At 43.2% G+C, this 25,648-nt stretch overlaps 1 protein-coding gene across 3 annotated transcripts in view; it reads right to left on the reverse strand.

Annotated features, from left to right (window-relative positions):
• Positions 1-6,735: 6,735 nt before the first annotated feature.
• Positions 6,736-25,648, reverse strand: part of NRG1 (neuregulin 1) — a 100,958-nt gene continuing 82,045 nt past the window's right edge. For 2 of the 3 annotated variants that reach the window (XM_074165994.1, XM_074165993.1), the window contains exons 4-9: positions 22,015-22,038; positions 17,366-17,468; positions 13,933-14,059; positions 12,335-12,465; positions 11,612-11,815; positions 6,736-7,536 (exon numbers count right to left, since the gene is read on the reverse strand). In XM_074165994.1, the coding sequence (XP_074022095.1) occupies positions 6,885-7,536; positions 11,612-11,815; positions 12,335-12,465; positions 13,933-14,059; positions 17,366-17,468; positions 22,015-22,038 (1,241 nt within the window). In that variant the 3' untranslated portion in view covers positions 6,736-6,884. The remainder of the gene's footprint in view (positions 7,537-11,611; positions 11,816-12,334; positions 12,466-13,932; positions 14,060-17,365; positions 17,469-22,014; positions 22,039-25,648) is intronic. The other variant, XM_074165995.1, reaches the window with a different exon arrangement.

The following is a 25,648-nucleotide window of genomic DNA, read 5'->3' on the forward strand; positions in this document are numbered from 1 at the left end:
GGGATGAAAAATCCCCAAGGCTCTGTGTGTTTTTTCTGAGTGCTAAAATGAGATTTAGCCCTGAAGTGTTCCCAGTGCTGTTGTTAAGAGTCTGTTATTAATAAAGAAGAGTTCTCAGGCTCATAATCTAAGCTAAATTGATGTTCCTTTGCTTGGGCTATACAGGTTAATCATCAATGAGTAGCAGCAACATCTTGAGGCCTTTGATATAGTTTTCTTCCCATCAGCTGTAGCAGAGACAAAGAGAACTAACTTGGGGAATGCGTCATCCAAATCATACGCTAATAACTGGGTCGAGTTGGCATGCTAAGACCATACCCAGCTGTGGGCTGCAGAAATGAGGAGAAGGTTTGCTTGTTTTTTCTGTAGTGTTCCCTGAGGCCATCTGCTTCCCAACCTTGTGGAGAAGTACAGAGGCAGAAGCTTGGCAGAGAGAGACAATGGGCTAAAGACAGCATGGAATGACAAACAATGTTTTGCAAGGACAGCCACAAGGATGTGTTCCCTAAAGCACTCGGGTCTGTGTCAAATGTGAGATGAGGTCCTCTTGACTCTGAGTGGTTCTTATGGTACTTAATTGCTTCAGAAATCCCCTACCTTCCTATCCGGCCCAAGAAGGCCAGAGGGGATGCTTGAGGAGGAGACTGGCCTCTCAGAGCATCCCATTTCCGTTTCAACAGCCTGCAGTGGAAGATATGAGGAGTATCTTTCTTTCCTCAGTAGTAGTACTGTGCAATGGTAGGCTGGCTTGGGCTTGCTCTGAGGTCCCAGGACCCTACCCAACTAAGATGTTCAGGTGAGGCCAATAGCCTGAGCACCCAGACCCTGGGCTGTAAGACCCTTCTACGTGCAACGGCAAGACAGGGAAGTTGTCAGAGGGGAACTGAACCTGTTCTGAGGTCTGACTGGCCCCCCCAGGTTTTCACTATCTGTGTTGAGAATGGAGGAGAGGTGGTGACAGAAAACCCACATCCATCCCTTCTTCCTTTCCTTTCTTCCTCCCTTCCTCCATCCCTCCATTCTTCTTCCATTCCTACATCCCTTCATTCCTCCATCCCAGTTTGGCAACTCATTCAGTAGGAATCTGACCTACATGTTTCTACCAGGCCTGGGAACAAACGGATGTGAAAGACATCCAAGATGTCTTTGCTACATTTCTCCCTCCTTTGCTCACTCCTAGCTTTCCTCCTCTTACTTCATGCTTGTCAATACCAAATGACTTTACATATTAATATCATGTAAGGACAGCCAGATCAGATATCTGCCCAGCCCCCTCTCCAAGAGTGGCAGATAGATGGAGAAGGGTAAGAGCAGGCAAGGGTACACAATATTTCCACCTTATATAACTCCACGTTTTTAGTTCAGATATTTCCCACATCTGATGTGATGTCCATGGATTTAGTAATTCTCACTGGATTACTGTCTAAAATCTGGATCTCCCTTGAACCCGTGGAAACTTCTACAATTCACGACCTCTTGCAGCAAGGAGTTCTCCAAGTTCCCTACACCTCACATGAAGAGCCACATATTTCTGAATATGGTGCCCAGTAGTTTTGATTCCTAACTCAGTTTCTTGTATTAGAGGAGGTGAGCAGCCAGTCCTTTCCTACCCTCTACAAGATAATTATGTTTCCATAGACCTTTATGATACCTCCCCTCAACTGCCCTTTTTTTCCAGACTAATGAGCCCTAGCCTACTCAGTGCCCTTCGGACTTCACCAGCTCCAGATATTTGCTTACCCATGTTGCCTTCCAAACCTTCCCCCATAATGCTATTTCTATTCTGAGACAAGAAGACCAGAGGACCACTCATTCTGTTTAAGATCTGCACAAATCATAAATTTATACAGTGGCATGGCAATGGCATCTAATAATTCCTAGTATCTGATTTGCTTTATTGATTGTTACTGAGCAGTGAGGTGACATTTTTGTAGAGCAGGCTCTCATAGCCCCAAGACTGTGTCATTTCTGCTCCCCACCATCCCTCATCAAACTTGAGCAGTAATGGTCAGGGTAAAGCTAATAATTCTAATTTAAGAAACTAAAAATGTTGTAACTAGGAACAAGAGTGTCTGCCAGAGATCTCCATAGGGATGAGTCAGAAACTCAGGGAACAGTGGCCCACAAAGACAGAACAAGACCTTTACAACACTCTTTGGATCCAGAAAGATGGTGGCTAGTGACCTGACACAGTCTGCTGAGCAGCTGGGCCAGTACAACACATAAACAATTTAATCCAGCACCTCTTTTACTGAAAATGAATAACAAAACCTTAATAAATCAACAATTACTTATTGCTGTATTTGGGATAATAAATTCTTTAGTTTATCAGTAGCTTGTGGCTTCCATAGCATGTTCTTTGAACAGTTTGCCTTTCAGTTACATCCCCTTTCTCTCCTGAACAATAAATTAGCATTCATTTTTCTTTTAAAGGAAAAGAGGGGAAAAAGAGGATATATTACAATTTTTTTCAAAGCAAAAAGAAAAATGCAACATATTTTTGACATATATCTTAAAATAATATGAGGATAACTTTCTCCGCGTGTTAGATGCCTATGCATAAATAATAAAGGACGTTATGTTATTTACAGTGTTACACAGTAAACTAAAAGAGTCTCATTTAACACATAATCCATAAAGACAGTAAATGATGAAAACATCCAAGTATGTACAAGATGTATTTACAATAGAATAGAGAATTACAAATGATGATAATTGGCCATGTTCTTTGTCTGCCCTTCTCTGCAGCATTTCGTAGGTGCTTTTTTTTGTTTCTTACTAGAAGTAAGTCCCAGCTGATGGTAAGTAGCCACACTGCAGGGCCAAGAAGTGTTCAACAGGCTGAGAAGTGTGCCCTTTGAGGGGATGCAAGTTTGCTATCCTGGATGCTCAGGAAACTGCTTGCAATGTGTGTGAGAGAAGCAGGGAGATGCAGAGTTGTTGTTTTGGAGGACTGGAAAGAGAAGGAGCTTTTCTGTTTCCCTGATAAAGGCAGTGATTGATCTCTTAAACCTAGGGGTGTTGTGGTGGCTCAAGTGAGGAAGGGAATAGCTGGGCCAAGATGAGGGACTAGGTTTTTCTCTGTTACATGAGAACCTCTGTGGAGCTGTAATGATTTACAGCTGAACAGGCAGGCTGTACCAGGTTGTGCACAACATATCCCAGCTATACACCCCTGAAGAAAGCTTTTTATCCTGGAATAATTCCTGCATATAAACACATACACAGGGAAAACTCACAGCTCAAGTTAAATGACATGGAAAGAAACCAGGACAATCTGAACAAATCTGCCACCACTGGAATAATTCCCCGTCCTTCAAAGTACATTTCTCCTTGCCATGCCTTTCAGCCAGAAGTTGGCAAGGGTTACACAGTGATGGCTCAATGGTGTTGGGACTGCCTAGCTCAGAGGTCTGGGTAATGAAGCGAATATCCCCAACAGGGGAGCTGGCCTTTCCCGTAGGCACTTGCTGGCTCTGCTCCATGCTGCTGCAGTCTCCAGCCCCTTGGCCAGCAGGAGCTGGTTGCAGCCTGCCAGCAGAACCTGTGGCCATGTAGACTCGCTGACTTTGGGGTGTGGACTTGACTGACGCGGAGCACCCTCACAGTGTGCTAAAAAGCAAGTCCAGAGGTGAGGGACCGTGTCCTGCTCCTGCTTCTGTGAGTGCCAAGCCAGGGCAACTCCTGTAACTTGCTGTTGCATGAATTGTGCTGTAAGGCTGGGCTCTCCCCAAAGACCTAAGGGCTTAGGCAGCCTTATCCCCAATTGTATTTTCTTGTTCTTAGGTCCATGTGAAGTCCCCAGCCTAATTTCATGCTTACTCTATAACACACTACTATATGTACCAGGCAGAGGAGGAGCAGGGACTGCACACAACTTTGAGGCACTGCAACAGAAGAAGTGTGATGTTTTCCCCTAGACCTACACCAAATAACTCTCACATGTACAGCTCCCAAGCATGCAATTGCTCCTTTGTTTTATACTGGCCCTTTATAATAACAGTGTTAGTAGACAAATAATTTACTCCACTTCAAGGCAAGTTTCCTTTCCATCCTGATTGATCTGTCTGGGCTACCACAGACACTTCAATGAGAGCTGGCCTTGTGGATGATCTATACTGGAGGAGATTACAGAAGACCTGTATTATAATCTCTATTCTGCCACTAAAATGGGTGATTTGGGGGCAAATCTCTTGTTCCTCTTCCATCCTTTTTCTGTCTTGTCTGTCCTGTAAGATCTTTGCAGTATCAGAGACCTTACTGAACGGACAGTTTTTCAAGTGCCTCTGGAAACTCAGCAGTGCAAATCCTTTAGAAACTGGTGGTCTGCATCAGGAAAGCCCACCTGGCCCTCTGTGCTACTGAGTTGCAGAGTTACTGGGGAGGTGGATGTTCTGCTGCATGGGATTGCAGATAAATAGGCATGACTAAAGGGATGAAAATGAGTGTGTGGTATCTAGAATTTGTAGAGAGCTTTTGTTTTGGTCTGCAAAGGCAAAGTGTTTTCAAGTACATGCCAGCTAGGGAAAAAACAGCAAAGGGGACTTAAGTCCAGATGTAATGTATTTGACAAGCTTTGCCATCTCCCATAGACTTCTCAAATAAGCAGTGCTATTTCAGCCACCGTGTAACCCAAAGCTGTACTAGTTTCCTAGCCTTTTGCTTCTACCACCAACATCCTAGTGTACAACTTTGTCATCATCTTTTTCCTGTACTAAGGTTTTTTCTCCTTTTTCTGCTGAATCTGGTGGTCAGGTAGATTTACCCATGTTCTTACTAATGTGATGTAGTTCACTTATACAGTGAGCAACTCACTGATTTTCATCATCCTGATAAACAGCTTTATTTACTAGACTTTGCTTTCATGTCTCAAATCAATTGGACACCTTGTTCAGCAAAACTCTTAAGCGTATGCTTAACTTCATGCATGCGCTGGATGCATCAATGGGAGTCTAGCACATGCTGACGATAACTTTTGCTGGGATTAGCATAAGCATATGCTTGAACAATTTACTGAGGAACTTCAGTTCTTCAGGTTTACATCTCACAAAATTTCCTTGACTTATTTCTCTTCATTTAACTGGGACCAGGATGCGGCCCAAAGGATGAGTGCAGTTTGGCTGAAATTCTCTTTCTCTTGACATGGCTCTTATTTAGAGTTCAGTAATACCTGTAGAACATATGTTCTCATTTTCAGAATCCCCAGAGTCTAGGAAAAACATTTGTTTTCCACATCAATCCTGAGTCTATGCTGTGCCAACTGAACACACAACAAAAATCAAAAGAGAAGAGGCAGAGTGACCCTGACTAAACTGATAGGAATTCAGTGCAAAAGAGGCCATTTGCTTCTGTCTGAATGGATGCAACCACTCCAGCACTGACAGCATCCTTGTTCATTACTAGTCAAAGACTTCAAGACCATCACTGGCTATATAAACACTGATATCAAATAGCCACACACACTATGGCTGTAACCCCCATGGTGTGCTTGCTGTTATAAATAAATGGGCTTTGCATCAGCCTTGCCTCCCTCAGCCCAAATAATGGAGTCAACAAAGGCAAGTAGAAATGAACTCCATACTTCCGCTATGTCCTTCCTACTTGCCTATACTTTTTAACCAGTCAGCAAATCAATTCTTCCCTGAAAGACATTTCTGTGTCCAAGAGTAACCCTTACTCCAACAGCAAGTCTAACAAGGTATTGCTAGAAGCTTGTCAGGGTTCTTTCTGAGAAGGAGAAGAAAGGGGAGAAAATTGAGAGGAAACAAAAGGATAAATCACCTACTAGAAATCAACATTAAAAAATAGAGGTGAAAACTGATTGCACTTTTATTAGTGGCATTTGTTTTCCAGCTAGATCTCTTCCTTGCTTGGTTACAGATATCCGTTATATTTGCCCCATTAACTTAAACTAATATAAATCTTTTTTTTTTCCTTTTTTCTATTTTTTTCCTTTTTTTCCTTTTTTTTTTTCTTTTTTAATTGAGTATTGGGTTCAAAGCCTCAGCTAACCTAAACCCATTTTCTAAGGGATAACTAGAACAATTAATATCTGGAAAATAATGAAATGGCAGCTCCTAGTGATTACAAGCTGACCTCTGATTAATAATATATTTGGTTTAAAATCACAGTATTACTTTCTTTCTATAAGTAACATTATTTAATGCAAGTTGGCTTTTTTTTTGTTTCTTTTTTTTTTTTTTTTTTTTTTGTTTTGTTATCCTGCTGTAATTAATAGTAGCATGCTGTTGGATCTACTATTATCCCAGTGCTCAAAGAAGCAAACCTTTTGGCTGGCAGAGAGCAGACAAAACTCATTTCATATACGGAAAGCAAATAAAACTCCTTATAGAAGAAAATATTTTTTGTTGTTTTTTTCAGCTTTTTTTTTTTTTTTTTTTTTTTTTTTTTATCCTGTGGTGTGTGTGTTTCTGGTGGGGTGAGTAGGGTGGGAGTGCCATTACAGGGCTTTTTGATTTGGGGATTCTACAACAAGCGACCAGAGGGACTTCTGCAATTCTTGCAAATCATACATCCAGTCATTATAATGCAGTGCACAAAAAAGCCAGGACAACTGAGGGCTAGAAGGTTTTGCAAAATACTATGGGACAGCAATCATTGTAACTGTACAAAACTTGCTCTCAACATAACATAACATAAAGGCACCATTGATATCTTTCCCCATTTTTGAAATACTGTAAAAAATTGCTACATATGGCACATAACACATTTGTACATACGTATATTTAATTTATAAAAGTTTTTTTTCCTCTCCTGTTTTCTATCAGCGGAATTGCTAAAATAAAATAAATTGTTTAATTTAAAGGTGGAATACTTCATTATATAAAATAAAGTTTTACATGTGAATCTATGTGTTTTATGTTTTATACAGCAATAGGGTCTTGGTTAGCTATCACACTGGACAACCTTGCTTGCAACTCTTCTGGTGTGGAGAAGCGATTTGCCGAGTTAGTCCTGTTTTCAGCCAGCCGGTAGGCAGTGGCTGGTTCCAGACTGGTGGCCATGGGGTTTGGTATGCTCAGGAACGGTGTATCCTCGCCTATTCTTTCGTCTTCGGTTTCTGTCTCAGAGCTGCTACTCTCGGAGCTCGTGTCAGAGTCCACTTCTGCCCTGCTGGAAATGTGGCCGTTGGGCTTTGTTCTTTTGACCCTCCGGCTGTTGGTGAGTTTCTTTGGAGGCTCCTGTGCTGGTTCATACTCCTGCGTGGTCTCATACTCCTCATCCTCCACTATCCGCAGAGGACTTGGTGGCAGGCTGTTACTTTCGTGGGCGGCATTGTGGTGGAAGGAGTTGAACTGCTGAAGGTGGCGGTCGTACTTTTCACGTAGCCGTGGTGGGGTCACCAGGAGCAGCGGTCGCTCCTCTTCTATGAAGGGACTCACTGCCACCGAAGGGACGGAGATGGTCAAGCTGGAAGCTGGTGGCGACATTTTGGAGGGGGGGGACTTGGGAGAAGTTGGAGTGTGGAAATCAACGGGTGACATGCGAGCTGGTGTGGTCATAGCTGAGACATACCTGAAGAAAAGAGATGGGGAAAGGTTGCGAGCACAGGAGTGGTGGTGACGTGAACACAGCTGCTTTCATGAGCTAGGAGGGAAAAGGCAAGGATCCTATAAGATCCCCAGCATCCTCACACAGGGCTACCAGGAAAACTTTCCTGTTGCTATTAATCCTATAAAACTGCTGACATCTGGGACTCTGGACAAAAACGTTTGAGAGCAGGAGGAGCACGGCAAAGCCCCCAGGTCCGTTTGCCTCAGAAGAGCCATGGAGATGCTGTAAATTATTTGCCAGAATAACTTCCTGGAATGAATCCAGGAATGGGATTCAGAGACAGGGGGGCTGCCAGAAACAAAATGCATTTGCAAGTATTTTCTCAAAAAGAAAATAGGTGCTACACTTCTGGCAGGAGTTGACCAGAACCTGGGGTGCTCACAAACAGACAGAAGGAGAGAGAGGAAGGGAACCGAGGGACAGTCCTCTTCGGCTTCACCCTCTTCCGGAAACCAGACTGTCTCAGGCTAAGGAGGAAAGCAAAGTTTGGACAAAATCTAGAGTCAGGTTCTGCTAATTTTAATCACTGTGGGTAGTCCAAGGAAGATTTGCAGCACCATCCCAGTAGCTTTGTGCTGCTCCACTCCTTGGGTGCTAGTTACCCTGGTTGGTAGGTCTCTCTGCAAAGAAACATGGAGCATTATTTGTCCTCATGTGGGAACAAATGCTGACAGAGAGGACTGTCTGGCCTAGTGTTTGTGATTGGTCTGCCCCTATTCCTTCATTAGTTTCTGTGGGAAGGGTAGTGGTCAAAGGTGATTTCTGAAAACGAAGCTCAGGCACCAGTACAGAGCTTGTCCCAAAGGAAGAGGACAAAAAAATGTGAGACTCTCAGCTGGTTTGACTAAGTGGAGCTCCATGAGATGCTATAAAGTCATGCAGATTTATGCCAGGTGAGGATCTTCTGCCTGAAACCTCTTGATCAAAGGCATAGTGCCCACCATGACATTTTGCATAGTTTGGCTTTGCTTTTTTTCTTATCCTAAGTTCACCTGCCTGAATTTCAGCTGTGTCCAAATCAAAAATCTTTCTAAGCTCCATCTCTTACACAGGCCCATTGAGATAAGTTACATGGCTATGACTGATGAAGTTCATTTAGTTTTTCATTAGTGATTTATTTATCTGAGTCTGAAACTACTAAAATAAATCTGAATCCAACTTTCTGATCCAATCTGTGACTCAGTTGCACAAGTTACACTTGATTAAAACAGAGGTATTGGATAAAAGAAACTGGGACAGATTCTGAACTGATGTGCAGCGGAGTAAATTGGTTTCAGTAGAGGCACATTGACTTACATCAACTCAGGAATAGGAGAAAGAAAACCAAAACTAGTTATGCATGGGAATTATCGAGTTGGTTGCTAGTGAGAGCAGAGGGCAATGAATAGGTTTATGCATTGGATGAATGAGGTCATTCTTTATTTTTTCTTTCATCCCTTTCACATTTTTCAATAGGCATTGTCTGAAAAAGTGAAGCCTTTCTACTTCCCCAGTTGATACAGTGTTAGATGTACATCTTAACACACTGGATTTTAGCTAAACTGGTTCAGTTAGTGCCCTAAGTTAGTAAAACCTGTTCAGCATACTGTTCACGCTTCCATCAGTGTCAGGTCACTCATACTGGGGTGTTTGTGCATTTGCACATTTCTGGTGTATTCCCCCACACCATAATAGGGCAGCGCTAACAAGCTGCTGCCCGCGAGCTGAGGCACAGGAGCCAAACACATGCAGCTCTAGCCCATCCCAAAAGGAAGGTTAAACGGTGAGAGATTTACCCAGCTTCATGGCCAAGAAGAGGTAAACCACGGTGGCTCAGTGAAAAGGGATCAGAGTGTATCCACAGCCAGGCAACAAGCATTAACTGGTTACAGGCTGCCAACTTCATCATACCGTCCAGCCTTTCATGCAGAGATGGTGCTTTTTGATCTTATCTCCTCTAAGATGGTTAAGGATGTTCTGAAATATAGGTGTTTGGGTCCTCTGCTCGTGTAAACAGGTGACAGGGCATGGGATCCAACGAAAGGGTGGGGTAACGCAAGAGAAACCCTCATAATGTCTATTCTATTTCATTTCAAAATGGTGAAGTAGCTGGAGACTAGAGGGTGGAAGGAGCACAGCCTTGATCTACCGATTCACAGCACAGCAACATTTGATGGCTTCAGGAAGTAATCTGTCAGCTCATACATTCCTTTATGTTTCAGAGTCATTTTTAGTTGCAAATAACTCTCATTTTCCCCCTTATATACACACAGAGATAGAGGCGATCCATCTCAGCAATAATCTGCCATGTATTTCCTGCTTGCTAAAAACAGATGAGGCCTAATGTAATGCCCAGGGAACTATCTTCTGTATTCCAAACTCATGGTCATTTCAGGCTCATGCCTGGTGAATTATCACAGAAATGTTGCTGCTTTTCACCTGTAGCATAATCTTCAAGAAACCAAATAATTGATGAAATACCTTCTTTCTTCTCATCGAAAGAACCATCGAAAGTACGTGCTCCTTCCCCTGCATCCCTCCCCCTGAATCCAAACAGCTCACACCAGAGTGATGCTCTGGGTGTCCCAGGCAATGCGGGAAGACAGTGCAAACGACCTTCTCTTCTCGCATGCAGACGCCCAAATATACTAAGCTGTAGTACTTGCCATCAGCGGGCGTGTAGCCGTGCGTCCTGTACCGTTCCCAGGCAGGAGACCATGCAGTATTTACTGCTGTAGGTCCTGATCCAGCAAAGCACTGAGGCATGCGCTGAGCTCTAGCTGAGTGAGTAATCTCGCTGATTTCATCGGGGCTACTTGCACGACTAAAACTTGATCTTGTTGAAGTGCTCTGCTGGATTGGGGCCGTGCCTGTTTGTGTCATGTGAGCCACATACTTAGAAATTAAATTCCATGGTAAACAACAGGTAACTTTGTTATAACGAGAGAGACAGTTCACTATCTTTAGTGGTCATACAGGCCTTATTTAGATAGCCCTCAGCTGTGGTGCCTTATTCCGCTGCTAAGTAGCTCTTTGTGTAGCAGAGAGAGTACCACAGCAATGGCTTTTGCTGCACTTGCACATTCATTTTTCTGGAAACTGCAATTTGTCTCCTACACAACTTGGTCTCCTTGGGGATTGCCTGGCTGCATTTTTGACATCATGGACATCCCACAAGATCAAATCCCTTGTGATTTCACAATGCTCAGAGAACTGGTCCAGTAACCCTTTGTTTTCCTTTTCTTCTGCCTCTGTTTCTTGGGAGGAAAACTATTTTCAAATGTCTTCTTTCTTCTCAGTCTTTCTTTTGCTACTCTGCGGCCATCCCATGCTCTTAGCTTTCACCATGCTTAGGTGAAATCCTAACTTATAGCTGAGAAGACTTTTTCAGTAAAAGTTTTCTTACAACTGATGCATTTCAAGGCAGACCTTAGGTACTGATGAAGCAGCCTTTTCAGGGAAAAAAAATTACTTTATTGGAAAACTCCTGGCTAGCTTTATTTACAACTACTCTTGATTTAATAATGGCTTGCAGTTTGTCTTCCTCGCTTTTATTTAATAAAGTGTCAAGAGAATTTTTGAAGGACATAGCGTGTTTAGGAGCTGGAATCGCCCAGAAAGTAAGCGGTGACAGAATTCCTATATCGCTTAGGAGTCCTCTTTCTATGAATCAATACACTGATTTCCCCATCTTTCTCCCCACCTTTTGTGTCTCACTAAATCCCTCAGTCTTCTCAATTGCTTCTCCTACGAAACCGGTAATTAGGCAAAGATCCGTTTTTACTTTACAGTTGAGATTTCTGACAAATGACTTCAGTGGAGCTTATCCAAATGTGAACTGCTGACTATTAGGAATAAATCCAGCAGAGGCAAGAAGAAAAGAGATACTTTTGGTGAACTTTAAACTACTACCAAGCTCTCCACCTTTATGAATGAGGAGATGTATGACCTACATGAACAGCTGTGGTGCTGGGTTTCCTCCTGTGCTTCCAGGCTTTGAAACCATCTGGGAACACCCAGCCTCGCCAGCCGAAAGCAATGAGGTGGTGTGTCCTACCTTTCACTGTGAGGAGAGTCTCGGTAGGAGTCAGGGGTTTCTCTCGCATGCCGGAGGAAGCTGTTGCCTTCCCGTGGTCCACCGATGCCATTGAGGCGTCCCCGGGGTCCTGCTGGGCTGGTGTGCCTGCTGTTCTCCATGGAGGAGCTGACGAGCACTGAGTGGCTTTCGGAAAGGATGCTTTCGGTGTGGCCATTACTCCAGCTAGAGAGCAGCAACCAGGAATGGAGAAGAAGGGAGGGGAGCATGAGAAGGGGCTTTGGTGGCAAAGGCAGATGAGCAGATATTTAGCCAGGGGAGAGGAAGAGCTCTATTGCTGCTTGGGATGTGCAGCATAACCTTCAGATTGGTAACTGGGGCTGCAGAGTTTTGTGAATTGTATGAATCCGCATGTATCAAGATGACTTTGTACGTGTGGATAAAAGGAGAGAGAAGGAGGGCTTTCCAGTCACCAGGACTGTCACTGATTTAGCAGACTACATATACTGAAATTCACTGTAACAGTATTGGAATGTCATTCACTCAATAAAGATCTTTGTAAATTCCTGGAAAGAAAATTGTAAGGAGAATTATCAAATTATCAAATAATGTTAGTCTTAATATGAAAACACTGCGAAGGGAGCATAGATTTTTCTGGGTTTTTTTTTTTTTACACATCTTTTCAGTTTTGCAACAGCAGCAGATCAGATATTATAGGTGCTGTTTGCCTTCCCCCTCCAGTACCTGTGGCTGGGTGTCTGGGTGACTGTCACGGAGTGATGTGTTGTTGAGGTGTAGTGGCTTGTAGAAAATGAGGTCTCTGTTTCTCGCTCGATGACATGCTCGCTGGAGATTACGTTTTTTGAAACGTACTGCTGAAAAAACCCAGACAAACCTCAGGTTTACAAACTGTAATTCACAGCACATTTGCAGACACAATTTCCAATCCCTGCCCCCTCCCCAATAAGTTGCAGTTTTTTCACATAGGCCAAAGCACAAACTTTGTCACTTAAATACAGGTAGGAATCACATCGACATACTGGAGCACATTCCTGTACACCTCTGCATACATACCCCATCTAAACTCAAAGTAGGAGGAAACAAATGAGGAAATCAGCAAAGGACTACACCCCAATCAGGCTTTAAACAACGTATGTATTTAACGAGGGAATGAGAAGTCCAAATGGATAGAGACCTGGAAAGGCAACCCCCCCTTTACTACCAGATACATCAAAAATGCTATTTTCTGATGGAGAAGACTGCAATAGTTACAAGTAGCAATTGTTCTCTGCAGAGTAAGTATCTGGGCAGGAAATGGCTATTTTCAGTGCCCATGGATGCAGCACCAGGGCAGGCCTATTCATCAGGGGATGATCTGCAGAATGGGCCAAAGTTTCCTGAGACGAGCCTGGAGGTGTGCAGTGCCCAACCTCCCACACAGCTTTTCCCCTGCAATGCTGTCACTGGTAGTACGCTCAGTTCTCCTCAGTGGGGAATCCTGGTTTTCCCTCTTTTAATAATCTGACCATGGATTTAGGTCTTTTGAGGGGAAATATTGGAAGCTGAGCTCTTCTGAAAGAGGTTAAGGCGTCTTGGCCTTAACCAAGGTCAGTGGGAGCACTGCCATTGACTTAGCAGCTCACCCCTGCAATGAGCTGTCATGAATATGTGGAGTAGGAGAGTGGGAATGGCTTGCGGTGGCAGGAAGCCGACATTCTCTCCAGGCAGCAGGCTTCCCTGGGAAAGGGAGGAGAGGAGGAAGCAGCTACAGACACTGTGAGCCCTAGCCATTAAGGCCAAGGGGCTTGGCCAAGGGCTTAGCTGAAGAGTAACTCTCTTCTCCGCTCTGCTCTGACAAATGGCTGGGGAATGCTGGTGGAGTATCTACCCCAGCCCCATCTCCTCAGCCACTGCTACTGTCCAGGTGAGATCTTTATTCAGACTTTTACCCCTGAGTTCATAATGTCACATTCCTGATTCAATGGGGCTGCCCCTACTCACCAACCATCAGGCCAAGGCAAGTAGGAAGAGCAAGGCATGTGTGTTTGAAGAAATTTATCTCTATAGCACTTAGCCCTGCTGTAGAGCTGTTAGCATTTTTTTCTCATGTAATTTTCTTGCTTTTGGTGTCCTAGATCCACAGGCACAGCTGCAGCTCTGAGACATGCCCCAGTAAACTGGCCATCTGCAGAAACTTATCTCATTTTACTGCATATATTTTGCAAAGTCTGTAAGTGTTTCCGGGTGGAGAAAGCTGAGAGAATTCAGCCACCAGCCTAAGGCAGAAACTTAAAAGCTGTGGCACTGGCAGCCTAGGTTGAAATGCAGGCAGTAAAACCTACGTTCACCAGCTGGACGTTATCAGGCGGCGGGTTGGGGTGGTGTGGCCCGTTGGCCATGTTCATCACATTGTTCCTTTCCGAGCGCAAGCTCTGCCGAAGGCGGTCATGCAGCTTTTTTCTCTGCTTCCTGTGCATGAAACACGGAAATGATTTTACTAGACAAAGGGAAAGCAGCTGCACCTTTCAGCATGTTGATGATGATGATAATAATATAACATCACTTTTTTTGCCAGCACTTTCCCCACCGCTGCAAGATCTCAGAGTAACTCTGAAGACCGCAGGTCTAATTGCAGCTGGAGCTGTGGGGACCTGCAGAGGGGGAAGGATGTGTGGGAACCCTTCCAGGAGTCAGCAGGCCACACAGGGACGAGAAAAAGTGTGAGGAAGAGGGAAGCCATTTCTAAGCCATGATCCACCTCAGGAGGAGCTCTTTTCTGCACTCAGAAGGGAGGGGGAAGAGATTTTAACCCAGCCAGCTTGACACCATCATCGTGGCCATGGCCATGTTTCTGACAGCACACCAAGTTATGCTTCTCCATCCATCACAGACAGCTGAGGTGGCCTCGCCTCAGGGTTTGTGTGCCATGGAAAACACGGCACGTGCCATGATCTTTGCTATGTGGCAGCTACACATTTCTTGGTGGGGTTCGTCCCCTACCTAAACAATACACTCCAAATACATAAATGTGTTGAAGAAGTGAAGGGTGCAGAAGAAGCCCTGGAAGTGGGTGAGTGTGTGAGGTATGACTGTGTCTGCAGCTATCCTGGCAGCTCTGGAAGGTTTCGTTACAGCAACAACAGATTAACTCTAGAACCTAATGATTACCAGGTAGATAGCCAGAGCTGCTAATGCATTCAGGAGAAACATCCACCAATGACATGCACTAACAGCAGGGTGTCTGGCTGACTTGGATGCTTCTACTGTGTCCCGTCCTCAGCTGCTCCTTCCCCAGTTGCTAATCTTTCCAACTCTCCTCAAGAGAGCTTTTCAGGAGATCACTACAAGCTGTCAGTAACAAAACTTGTAGCATAGTAAAACCTGGCGCTGTGAAGGCCATGCAGAATGCACTGAACAGAACACCAAAATAAGTAACTGGGTAAAAAGCTGTTCAATTTCATACTTAATTTATCAATATTCCCCAGTTTTGTCTGATTATACTGGAGAACTTCCACCATCCTGCCACAGAATCCAGGAAAATGAAGGGAGGATGCAGGATCCAAAGCACTGCAGAGTGCATATGACCTTGGCTGTGGCAAGAGCTAAAATACACACAATTCCCTAAGCTGTATGCAGAAGTGCAGATAGTTTTGGCAGGGTAGGACAGTTTAAGATATAACCATTTTCAATCCTGTTTTGAACTCAAGGGGACTATTTCAAGCTTTCCAAAAAGGAAGGGGGAGGGTAAAACTATAAATATGTTGAAGCTTGATAGCCAAGGAAGCTTAAAGACAAAGAAAATACAACTCGACACACTGCATTTTATGTATTTTCTCTGTGTGTATGTGCCTGGATAGAGGAAGACGTTTAATTTATGTCACTCCATATAAATGGCATAAGCAGACACGGTTGCCTTGGATATGCTCCTGTCTCAGCAGGACACAGTCCCTTGTCCATGTGGGCTTTCTGTTTGGAGGATAACCAGGCATCATCTTAGGACACACAGGTGCTCAAGGTGGATGGAGACTGCAGTGCCAGCAGATATTTGAGCAGATAGCTAAAAACCCGCCAGGGCTGAGAAGCAACACAGACAAGGGTTTAACTTGATTTCACAGCACCTCTCCATGAGACCTTGGAGACCTTGGGAGGTGAGGACAACCTGAGTTCCCTGACATGGTAGAGAAAGAGGTGATGACCTATGGGTCTGAAATACTAGCACATATTGCCCAGGAACCTGTCCCGAGGAAACTGCATTACTTCCCACCTTCAGTGATGAATGTATTTGCATTTTGCATGCTTCCATGTGTGCTGTTCATCCTCTGGTAAAAGGATACTTAATTAAAAAAAAAAAAAATTATTCCAGGGAACTAAGAAGAAAGAATAATGGGAAAGCTAAAGTGTACTTCACCTATTCTGAGAAGCCTTTCCCTTAATGTAAATGACTTGCAAATAAAGCACCGCTGAATTAAGACTGTCGGAAGATACTGCTTTAGCATTTGACTAGCAGTATCCCTTGCAAAGAGACCAAAAACATCTAAGCCATTACATTTTATTTAACGTGTTCTCCTAACACCAGGATTTCCCCTGGTTTCTGGGGTTTCCCCTATTAGGAGGAAAGAGCATGGGGAAACATCTCAGAGAGAGCAGTCTGGCATTGCTGCTGCATTTGGAGGGCCATGAACTGGCAGCTCACTTTCACTCTCATCAGTTGTGTTTGAAAACATTTCACTTTTTGGCTAGCAGTGAATGCTGACGTCTGGGACAAACTGTGACAAAGCATCTAGACCCCTGATGGATTCTGGGGGCTCCTTATATAGAAAGCCATACTTCAGGACTTGTACTTCATTCATGGGTATGTCCTGGTTGATTTTGATGAACTTTGTAGATGGAAAGATTGATTAGCTGGCCTGGCTTGCTAGTTGTCATTTCTAAAAGCAGTATTGATCTGATTCTTTATTACTGTTTCAGTCATTCCCCACTCGTTCCACAAGGTTGTGGGTGGGAGCAACATGAAGGAGGGCAAATGGTTCCCTTTCTCCCCCTCTTTTAACACATCCATTATTTGTGGGGCTTACAAGGAAAACCAATAACCCAACTGCCAATCAGTCCTTGCAGCAGTAAATCAGGTTTATCCCAATGTGGAAGATTTATGATATGGGTTTTCTGTGTTTTGGTGGGGAGATTTACAAGAGCAGCCAGAAGTTTTGGCAGCACAAATCCTGCTGATGTTCAGTGTAATTTACGGTCCAGAGTGCCTCATGCGTGTTTGAGAGTCACCCCCAGTAATTTACAGAGACTCACAGAACGCATTTAAGTGCCTACTTTTGCATTGGGAGTGCTTTTGTGTTCAGTTCTTTGGCCTTTGGTGTTTAGTAACCGTTAATCTTGCCTTGAGTACAAACAAACTAGGCTGATATTTAAAATTTACTGCTGGAGAGTAACATGATTCCAGTGTTGGGGTTTGTTCCTTTCCAGCTGGGGAAACCAGCTGGAACGGGTGATAGACAAAGAATTGCAAGTCAGTGAGATTTGCTAGAGTCACATTTGAAGCGTGAAAGACCTTTTGGATACCTGTCTTATTTTTGCATTGCTGATGGTCATGGAGACCTGCACCCATCTAGCTTGGACCAGAGCACCCTGGCCACAGGTTTGTCTCTTCAGCTGAACTCTGGAGAAACCCAGAAACAACACTATGCTCAGCAGACTAGAAGCTGCAGTCAACAGGGAAGGCCCTGACCAACAACCACAGATACAAAAAAGAAGAGAAAAGTTTACTTGGTTTTGCAGTAGGCCACAACACACATGATGCCAACTACTAGAAGAGCAATGCAAATGCCAGTTATGGTCAGCACCCGTTTCTGGTACAGTTCCTCAGCTTCTAGAAAGGGACAAAAACAGAGAAGGTCATAACATGGAGGATGGCTAGGCAAGGAGCACACAGTCAACAGCTGGCATGCTACAAACCACTGCACAGATTTAAACAGCCACACCGAAACACAGCCACCACACTTCAGGCAAACTCATTATTGACTGCAAGGAGAATGAGACTACACCATAAGCTCTTAACACATTACTGGGCATGAGTTATCATCCATACAATTACAGTCAAAAATAATCTTTTTTTTTATTTAAGTCAACAGGAGTAATATCTACGAAACAACTTCACAATTGACAAACACTCAGCATTTGCTGGAAATAAAAATGCAATGCACTAAAGTAATAACATGTATTTGCAAATGCTTTGGAAGTTTTGCTCTGCAAAGACAGCTGGAATGAAGGTCAATTTTACAGGCCTTAAGAGAAATTTATTTTCTTATTATCTTTTTTGGATTGTTTTCATATCCAATGTCCCTCTGCCCCATGTCAATTTATATCTCAGTTGTCTTTACAGGAGAGATTTCAAAATAACTTTTTATATTTGAGACATGAGCTTGGCTTGTAATTATATCACCAATGCAAAGGAAGATAGGTTTTTGAGCTCTGGTCATAAAATTCAGACTCTTTCTCCAGTGCTCCTCCAAAAACACAGCAATATCAACAATCAGCAGTGCCTTGTATCAGAGAAGTGCTGGGTTTCTACTTGTGTTTCTTTGTGTCCAACAAAGGAACTGCTCTAGCTAGAGTGACAGCTTGCTCAGTGATGACAACTAGTTACCAATCTCGTCCATCAGAGATATTTCACTATTATAAAGATGTTTGTTGCACTGGTAATGTTTGGGTTGGAGCTACCCATGCATTCCAGCCTCACTCACGCTTGGCAGAGAGCATCGCTGCATACTGTCCTGGGGAAACTTTATGTAGGAGCACTGAAACAGAGCCACGCTCGGTGTTGGTGCTTTATGGATGCAGATTTGCATTCCTACTTTTAGGAACAAAAATGGGTATCTAGCTTTTCTCAAGTATTATTTTTGATTAAGCAGACAGTCCAGAAAACTTGCCCTGGAGGATCCATACTGGAAGGGTGGCCTTAAGTCAGACTGCAATATTGACCACAGTCGGAATACCATCAGGTGATTAAAAATAAATGAATGACTAAAAGCTGCACAGCACTGCACTATCTTTGGGATAAATGCCAGCATTATTCCTGCCGGAAGGGACTTAAATGAACATAAAAGGTCTGTGGGGCAATTCACCAGGACGTACAGAGACACACAACGGTCTCTCACATATGTCATGGGTCTCTGTCCAAGCTCAGGCACTTAAATGATGTGCTGTCAAAAATGCCATGACAGTTCAGGAGAAAATGCTCTCTACTGAAGAGGGAGCAGTCATTCTTCCAGTGTGTTTCCTGGGCTAATCTAGTTTAGTTTTGAAGTTGCTGTGGGCAAATGGCAAATATTCCATTCAACAAAGCACAAAGCAAAAAGAAATCTTCTTTTCTCTGATACAATGCACCTTTCCATGGAACGAATTTGTGATACAAGCCAAACCCACTCTAAACCAAAACACCAGCAAACAGGTCATGAGCACTGTCAGACAAAATTAATAGCACTGATTATTAACAAGGGGAGGGGGGGGAGGGAAGAAGTGAGTTTTGTAAAACAAGGATGCTGCAAAAATGTATTAAAGAAAACAAAACTGTAACTCCAAGAACAGAAAGTCAAAAAAGGGAAGGAAGAAAGGGCTGAAACTCCAAATCAAACAAAGACAAAGAGAAAAAGAGGAAAGTGAAACATAGGGAAAGACAAGGTTAAAGAGATGTGAAGTCAACTGCAGGCCTGGCACAGCATGCTTGATACTGGAAAAAAGAGTGAAGAAAAGCTTGGGGACAAAAAAAAAAAAGGTTGAAGCAGAGTGTGAAGGGATTTCTCATACAGCATAACTCCTCGCCTAGGCTAGTTAGTGGCACTTGATCCCCTTCCCAGTTTTGCCCCTTCTGAAAGCGCTTATTAGTTAGCCATGGAAATGGTGTATTACGAGGATGTCACAGGAAACAGGAGAATTGCGCTAAGCAATTTAGGGGCGAATTTGAAAGGCTTTGAATGATTCTTTTTTTTTTGTTCATGCCGTCAGCTGTTAGCTTGTGAAAGCAAAATGAATAAGGACATATCAACTTGTTTTTCTGGAGGGAAAAGGAGAGGAGGAAGATTAATTAACAGTGGACATTCTTCTTGGGTTATTTATACTCAGGGAAACATTGCACTGACATCCAGGCTGAGGGTGCTGCAAATGAGCCAGGCTGGCCAGTGATGGCCTTGCTAAGGCTGCCAGTGGGTTGAGGCTTGCCCCTTGTGTGTTGGACGCTCCTGGGCTCTCACCCACTGCAGGGGAACTGGGGTGCAGCAAGGGACCCGGGCTGTGGGTACAGTCCTAAGCAGCGCTCCTCACACCAGCACGTCTTCTGGGACTGAAGGTCTTGAGGGACATGGAGAGGTAAACCCCTGGGTCTGCTTTCATTGCATTAATTTCCTCCCATGCCCTTCGAAAGGAGGCCCTTAGGACGATCCAGCTTGACACGGTATGCATGAACGGTGTCGCTGCCGTGCCCTCCCTCAAGCCATGGGGGGAATGGCTGCCTGGGGAGGCACATGTGTCCAGGCATGTCTTGCCCAGCAAACCAGCAAGTTCCCATGTAAATCTGGCTGTACTCCTGGCTAACAGGGTCTCGCTGCCTAGGACAGTAGGGGGATACCCAAGTGTCCTGAAGGGGCTGCTGTGGGTGGCAGGGGCTGCTAGTGGTTGGGATGTGACTGGAGATCCAGGCCACCACTCTGCAGGTGGCGTGGTGCCTTGAGGGTGAGCCTCTGTTTAAGGCCAGAAGAGTTTTGCAAAGCAGGGACTGAACTCCCGTGGGGCACTTGCAGTTATACCGGGTATGGCCCCAAAAGTGCCCTCCCTCTCTACAGGGTGTTAACATTTACAGAGCCAGTTGACAATGCCCAACAAATAGCACGTGCTGTGTTTACAGTGTTTATCAAATGATCTTGAAAATAATTAATAGCAGCCTTGGGGAAAAGTCCATAGAGGAATGTCTGTGCAGTGAGAATTTAGAAAAGGTTTTAGCCTGTTAAGTATTAAAAATCATTTGAATACATTTTTTCCCCCTGCGGAACGCTAGGAAAATCAAATCAAGATGAGACTTAAGCCAAGATATTAAATCCCTCTATGTGAAGCCTTTTGAACACGCACGTTAATTTCACGTCACCCTAATTTACACATAATTGATGATACATATGGTCTTAAATTTGCTATGTTTTGAAGTTTTTCTTCTTACAGATCTCTGGGCATTTTTAAAAGAATTTCATTTCAAGAGGTGGTTCTATTGATGTAACTTCATATATAAAGCAAAATTTGCAAGTTGGTTTTTTAATGGATTTTAATTTAATTTCTTGTATGTTAATGCAGGCATATATCTTCTAGTATGTATGAGTGAAAATTAATATTATCTTGTGATAATAATAATAGTAATACTAAGCTGGGTTGTGAGAGATTTTTAAAATCTGGACTTCTAATGGGTTTTCCTCAGTTTGCAGCTTAAATTAGTGACATTTTGTGGGGACATTTTTAATAGGAACATGAACTAAAACTGTGTGAAAAGCAACACTACCTGGTTCTTCTCATTTGCTGACAATTTTAGAAGATTTCATACTAAAACTGACCTCAATTTCAAGTTAGCCTATTCAAGAGATGCATTATCTGTACTCCTGATTACCAAATGTTAGTCAGGTAAGTACAGTCTATTCATGAAGAGAACTTAGAAGACCTAGTTCTATTATATTTAAGCTGAAGTGTAAAGATAGTACCCACTGCCAGTATTCTTGGTTGAGTGCAATATGAGTTTAGTATTAGAAATATTGAATATATTTGCTGACTTGAGAAACTGGAGTCTAGCTGCAAACCTCTACTTAAATTTCTAAAAAACTTTCAGTTCACTTCTAATTTATAGACCTAGAAATAAATATGTATATGTATATCATTTACACATATGTATATGCATCTGATTTACATATCTAGCTGTGGGTTAAGACATAAAACTTTACCTGGTAACCAGAGCTCAAAACTGTAAGTTTGCAGAATTTTCAGTGGCTATAACAGTTTATCTTTTTTTTTATGGCCTAGTTAGTAATTTTGCTTAATATTTACAGTATTTCCAAAATCTGGCAACCCTGCAAGAACTCAGCAAAAGCAAATGTCAAAACTAGTCAAAATTACACAGCAGAAAAATGAATGTACACTATGTTACGATTACTTCAGTAGTTCCTAGAACTCCTTAGGTCTGGAATATCCTATCACTATTACCATTTTAGTGAGCTGATCTCTGCTAACATTTTGACAAGGGTGGTTGTTATAGCTGTATGATCCCTTCTAAAGCATAAAGAAATTGGTTAGGAATTGAAAAGGGGAGGTGGGGAAAAAAAAAATAAAAAGAGGTTTATCTCTCAGGCTCTAAAATCTGCAGGCTAAAAGGAATGATTGGTCCATACCCATAAATTCAATCCCAAGATGCTCTGCCAATGCAGAAAGTTGACAAAAAAAGAAAGAAAAAGGAAAAAGTTTCAGAAAAGAGCAATACACTGTACTCAAAAATAAATCACATGTAAGAATCATGGCTATTCTGTGTCTGCACATGAAACAGGACAAAGGGGCATATGGCTATGTAGACAGTGCTCAAGTGCACCTCTGTAAGCTACATGACCAGACCTTCTGCAAGGGTTATGCACCACAATACATATGGGGGATCTGAACAGCCACAGTGCAGGGAACACAGCAGGAACCATCAACCCTTAGAGATCTTAGTGAGATAAAGTGGGCTCCAGCCTGAGGACGCCACATGAAACGGCTGATAGTTTTCAGGTGGAACCATGAAAGCACAGGGATGGCATTCCCCTGCAAACGTGTCATGCATTGCCCTCCCTTCTGGCCCTGCTCCTGTCCTGGGCATGTGGTTCCTTGCTCTTGTGGGCTGCAACCTGGAGGTCGCTGGGACTGTTTGCTCAGCAGTGGGAGCCTTCTCAGCTTTGTGAACTGACTGCAGTGGGGCTCTCCTTTCTTGAAACTAAAGAGCCAATGGCTTTTCCCCTGCCTTTGGTCTGCGCTGCCTCAGCAGAAGCTGGATGCACTCTGGGGTGCAGGGCCTGATGCCATTTACAAGGATCACATACCCAAATTAGCACTCTCAGGCCCCAGCAGCCGGTGGTGAGGAAGAAGACAAGTTTTGCCCCTGGCAGGTACCCTAGGAGACCCTTCCCACAGGGCCAACACCATGAGTGGTAGCTCTCACTTTGTCCTTGTGTGCTGTGAAATTTAAATCCAATCCTAATTTTCTGACCAAAGGGATTTTTTACGTAGTTTGTAGACATTGGGGATGCCAATTCTTTCCTACTAATCAGTACCATTTTAAGGGTTAAGTAAACTGGAATCCATCCAGGTCTCTTCCTAAAGAGCCAGTATTACACGCCTGCATGAACACTGTTAACGATATACATTAGTTGCATAGAAAGCTTGGTTAACTCATCAATAAAATGAATGACATGCCCATGCATATATATTGTTGTACTTATGCTTGCTTATAGGTAGGACACCTAGCCTGGATGTAATTTAATTTTACGGGAAGTCATTCGTATCATGCAGTTTCTATTTCAATTAATTCAATGGGAAGCTGGTACTTAGAATGGGAATATATTCTGGCTGAAAGTCCTAACAAGAAAACATGCTGAAGAAACATGCATTGTTTATCCAAACCTAGATGCCATGTAGCTCTTATTTATCTTCAGTATTCCTAGCTACATTCCCTAGACCTGATTAAAAGCAAGCAGAATATCCCAACACTTCTAATTTTATAAACAGGTCATTATTTTTGACCTTTTCCTATTTAACCCAATAGTGTTGCATACTTTTTACATGCAATGTGGTTTCTATTGAATATTTTTCCCGGTGCTCTAAGAAGAAATACAATTAATTTTAACAACTCAGTTTTCATTCTGGATGTGATTTTTGTGGGGGCAGTATTGGAAGATAAAATATTTGGGAGGCAGTTTTTTTTTTTCCAAAAAGTGGCCTACAACTACAACTCATTGGATATATTGTAGCATGCCAGGGTCCAGGGTCTACAGAACAAGAGTATGATGCCTGGAAATGCTGGAACAGGTCCTCGAGGACGGCATGCTGTGTTTGTGAGTGGTGCACCACGGCTGCTGGGCACCCAGGATTTTGGGGTGGCTACTCTATAGAGTTGGGTGGGTTGAGTAGCCTGGGGACACGGTGCTGCCCAGTGAGGGGTGAGCACAGTTGCAGGTTTGTGTGGCGACCTTGCACCTGACAAAGGAAGGACCCATTTGGATCAACTGCATGCAGTAGCAGAGAGGTTCAGGGAGACCAGTTTCACCTCTGATGTATAAAGGTGCCATGTTTCTTAAGTCATTGTTTAGTTTTCTTTTTAAATGTGTTCTGTGGGTAATGATAAATTCTAAAAAAGTTTCTTTTTCATGTAATTTGATTTGAAAACAAACTAAAATTCCCCAAACTATCACTGAGGAAAAACCCTACCTGTCGGCCAACTTTGCTTCAGGATCTGGGATGCTGTGTCTCTTTGTGAGGCTTAGGATCCACTTTGGATCCTAAATCTTCGTTCATTTCAGTGGTACTCAGGCTCCAAAATCAATTTTGAACTTGGGATGTTAAGTCCTATGGCTCCTGTAAAAGTGTTACCCTACAACTGATTCGAGTCTCAGAAGTATAGAATTGTCCTTTCTTAATTAGAGTATTTTGTCATAGCAATTTTAGCATTTAATGAGCATTAAGTGAGCGGTTTATAGTGAAAAAATGTCTTCTTTAGCCTTGAGCAGAAGACGGACAATGACATTTTTCAAATCTGTTCATATCATTTAGGAGTCTTGATCTCAGCACATAAAGAGTGAACATTTAGGGTGCTAAAAGGCTTTAGAAAATGGAAATTTCAGGTAAGATTGTCTAGTACCATCATACAGATGTGAGCACTTAAGAAATATACAGAGTATACATAGAAATACTGAGCTAATAGAATTGCTGAAAATTTGACTTTTGAAGATCTGTAGTTTACATGGAAAGACTGAAAAACTGAGGTCATTACAGAGCAACAGCAGTTTTGGTCATCCCTCTAGAATATCATAGCTTTACTCAACTCCTGCCCCCTTTAACTTCTCGACCAGTCTCTTCCTGACGATATGAGACAGGGCTTGTCATCAAAACGGAAATTTCCCTTTGTCTCTCTTGCTCACCAAGGATGGCAGAGCTGAAATGGTCACAGTTTAAACTGGTGTCCCATGCTGAAATACTTGTCCTTCAGGAAGGCAGGGGTCACATTCAGCTCATGCCTGAGATGGCTCATGCCCCACAAGTTGTTCTATATTTACAATACATATATAACTCTTAACTAGTGAAGCAAGCAAGTCAATTGGCCGTTTGGATGGGGTCCTTGGCCCATCTGGGGTATTTGGGAGGACAAAGAGTTTACCTGTGGTTATGGTCTAGAGAAGTTTTCTCAACCTCCTATTAAACCAAGGCTCCACCAGTGTTTCTTAACCCAGAGATCATTCTGCACAGTGTTTCTATAAGAGTTCTCATGCATAGCTACAAAAAAATTAGCCAAAACTTTAAATGTAATTCATTACTTTTATTTTCCTCCATTTGCTTTGCTTCCTTGCCTTCAAGGGAGTGAATGTGTGAACATTCAAATACAGCAAATATATTTGCATGTATTGCAATACTTTTTTGGACCACTTTCTGGTGTCTTAGGGACCAATGGTGGATCACGACCCTCAAAGTCAAAACTGCTGCAGCAAAAAGCAAGGGTATTGGGGAATACACCTGGTAGCAACTGTGCTCAAGGGAAGGACATTACAGGGTCTGCCAGCCAGACTCCAGAGATGAGCAAAACTAGCACAGTTTGTTCTTCAGCTTTCCTTGGTCTGCAGTGGTGGTAAGCACCACTTGAAGGGGAAAAATTGTGCAGCTGCAGTGCTGGAGGTAACTGTGGCAGGGGAGAATCTAAGAGCTGTCACTTCTCAGTCACAACAGGTTATCCTATGGTTTGGTGTGTTTGCAAAGCTGGAAGCCAAGGGACAGTCAGCCTAAACATGT

The sequence above is a fragment of the Numenius arquata genome, chromosome Z (genome assembly GCF_964106895.1).
Source record: "Numenius arquata chromosome Z, bNumArq3.hap1.1, whole genome shotgun sequence".
Taxonomy (NCBI): domain Eukaryota; kingdom Metazoa; phylum Chordata; class Aves; order Charadriiformes; family Scolopacidae; genus Numenius; species Numenius arquata.